This window comes from Oratosquilla oratoria, chromosome 12 (assembly GCF_046742065.1).
Source record: "Oratosquilla oratoria isolate Oo_2021 chromosome 12, ASM4674206v1, whole genome shotgun sequence".
NCBI classification, from domain to species: Eukaryota; Metazoa; Arthropoda; class Malacostraca; order Stomatopoda; family Squillidae; genus Oratosquilla; species Oratosquilla oratoria.
In genome coordinates, this window is record NC_134788.1 from 71,334,973 (window position 1) to 71,337,472 (window position 2,500).

The following is a 2,500-nucleotide window of genomic DNA, read 5'->3' on the forward strand; positions in this document are numbered from 1 at the left end:
AAGTTACCTCCTGAGCCGTAGTAGATGAAGGGTGCGCACTGACTCAGAATTGGATCGTAATAGTAGCGAGTAGAATAAAAGAAGCCGTTCCCAGAATCATATGGTTCGCTGCAGTCATAGGTACTCGGTAAGTGCAAAGCAGGACTTTGTTCTGAAGAGGAAGCTCTCAAGGGAAAGAAGATCAATCGAGTACAGTAAGAGAAACATTCTTCCCTTGAACAGAAGTTGTTCCCGTTGCTTCCATAGCCGTTGTAGGTGAAAGGGTCACAGTAATCTATTTCACTGTTGAAATGGTATCGCACGTGTTTAAAAGGACCGCGACCACTTTCCGCAGGCGATAAGCAGATTTGTCTAACATCACTCGGTCCCTCTGCGAAATGTGAACAAAGAACGGAATTAGGGATTAGATGTGGAGATGAATACATTTGACATTGGCAAAGAAATGAATTAGATTATGCGCACATGTGAAAGTATGCGCACATAACCACGCACACATACAAACACTCGAACATAAACAGATAACAAAGGCTGCTCACCACATGTACTCGTATATATACTTATGTGTATATGTATATGTATATGTGTATATATATATATATATGTATATATATATATATATATATGTATATACACATACATACATACATACATACATACATACATACATACATACATACATACATACATACATACATACATACATACATACATACATACATACATACATACGTATTCATACATACTCGTACATATACCAAAGGCTCTTTCCCCCCTCTCGGTCCCCTCATATATATATCCTGGTACACACTCGGTCATGTGTTTGCATGATTAGAATATCATACTCGTAACTACAATGCTGAATTTGAATATCATATATGATACTTGGCCTAAAGGACAAAGACTTTCCATATACTATAACAATGATTGCTGTGTATTTTGTTCTCTCTTCAAAATTAACATATGATAAGAAAACGATAATACAGTAGTTGCAAGCATCCTACAATACCTGGAATTGGCTCGATCGCAGGTACAAGTGGAATTGATGGAAGTATCCGCTCGTCTGCGAAATGTAAACATAGCAGAGAATCAGCGAATGGTTATAAAAGGAAATTAATACATTCGACGTCTACAATGAAACTGATAAGATTATGAGTGCATGAGAAATTATGGGCACATAACCACACACAAATGCAAACAAAAACGCAAACAGAAACACATAACGAAATCTCCTCAACACATAAGCTAAAATTTTCCAACTCTTCTGTATTTCTGGACAGTGTTGTTGAATAGTGTACCAGTTAAAAAGTTGAATTTTGGTTATTTATAACTCACGGCAACTTATGTTGTGCATAAGCTATATGTCCTCTTTGCTCAAACCTTTATGCCCTTAGTCGAGTTACATGTGTTTAAGATGAGGATGTAAAGCGCAGCTTTACTATAGGTACATTGACATTTAATTTATCTATACTACATTCATGATTTAGAATGAAGTAACACGGTTGTTGTGTATTTTGTTCACTCTTCAAAATGAGCATACAACGATAGTTAATCGAACGTTGATAGTTAAGCACCCTACAATACCTGCAGCCTCTTTCTGTTCGTCCTCGCTTGGTGGAATTTTCGACCCTCCTGCGAAATGTAAACAAAGCACGGAATTATGGAATGCTTATGGAAATTAATACATTCGATATTTGCACAGAAATGTACAAGATTATATAAGTATGTTGAATTGTACTCACATAAATACACATAAATTAATTAATCAAGGCAATGACGACGTTGCTCGATTTATGGTTCAGTTGGTTGACTACATTCTACCTCATGTATCTACGAGTACTCACGCAAGGGGTTGAGGCAACAGCAGAAGATCACCAGAAGTAGTGTCACGGAGTAGTCGTTCATCCTGAATATACTTCCTTGACGATGCTGACAAGATTTCTTGTTTCTCTGCAGTAGACACGCGCCGCCTCTGCTTGGGGCAAAGATTTCCAGTGGTCTGCGGCCTGCAGGGGCTGAGCAACTATTTATAGTAGGCCGGTCTGCGGCCTTTAGATTCTAGATGTCTTTTTTCTTATAAACTTTAAAGCCTGTCTAGGAGAAAATGAACGCTGTTTTCAGAAATTAGAATTTCCTCCCTGATTGTTGTTCCTATTACGTCACTATTTCTGTAGGTTATTTAGAATTTGAATGGCTTAAAGTACTCACAGGGTAATTTTAGCATTCCAAGGATGCAAGAAGGCCTACTTACAACTCACGAAAATCAACATGGCGTCATGCCCAGCGGCGTGCTTCCGTGGTCAGCCCATTTTTTTTTTTTTTTTTTTTTTTTTTACAACACATTCACATGCGAGCAAGTTTAGCATAAAAAAAAATTAAGAATCACTGCAGTATTCATAACACAGCATTAATGGTGTCATAATGCCAAAAGTAGACAAACACACGCACACACACACACACACACACACACACACACACACACACACACACACACACACACACA

The 2,500-nt window shown here is 38.0% G+C and overlaps 1 protein-coding gene across 1 annotated transcript in view; it reads right to left on the reverse strand.

The window, feature by feature from the left end:
* The window catches only part of LOC143030869 (kunitz-type serine protease inhibitor A-like), a 3,588-nt gene extending 1,263 nt beyond the window's left edge, over positions 1–2,325 (reverse strand). The window contains exons 1-4 of the mRNA XM_076194090.1: positions 1,842–2,325; positions 1,582–1,629; positions 1,007–1,060; positions 1–370 (exon numbers count right to left, since the gene is read on the reverse strand). The exon at positions 1–370 is cut by the window's left edge and continues 1,263 nt beyond it. Coding sequence (XP_076050205.1) covers positions 1–370; positions 1,007–1,060; positions 1,582–1,629; positions 1,842–1,902 — 533 coding nt within the window. The 5' untranslated portion in view covers positions 1,903–2,325. The remainder of the gene's footprint in view (positions 371–1,006; positions 1,061–1,581; positions 1,630–1,841) is intronic.
* Between the last annotated feature and the right edge of the window lie 175 nt (positions 2,326–2,500).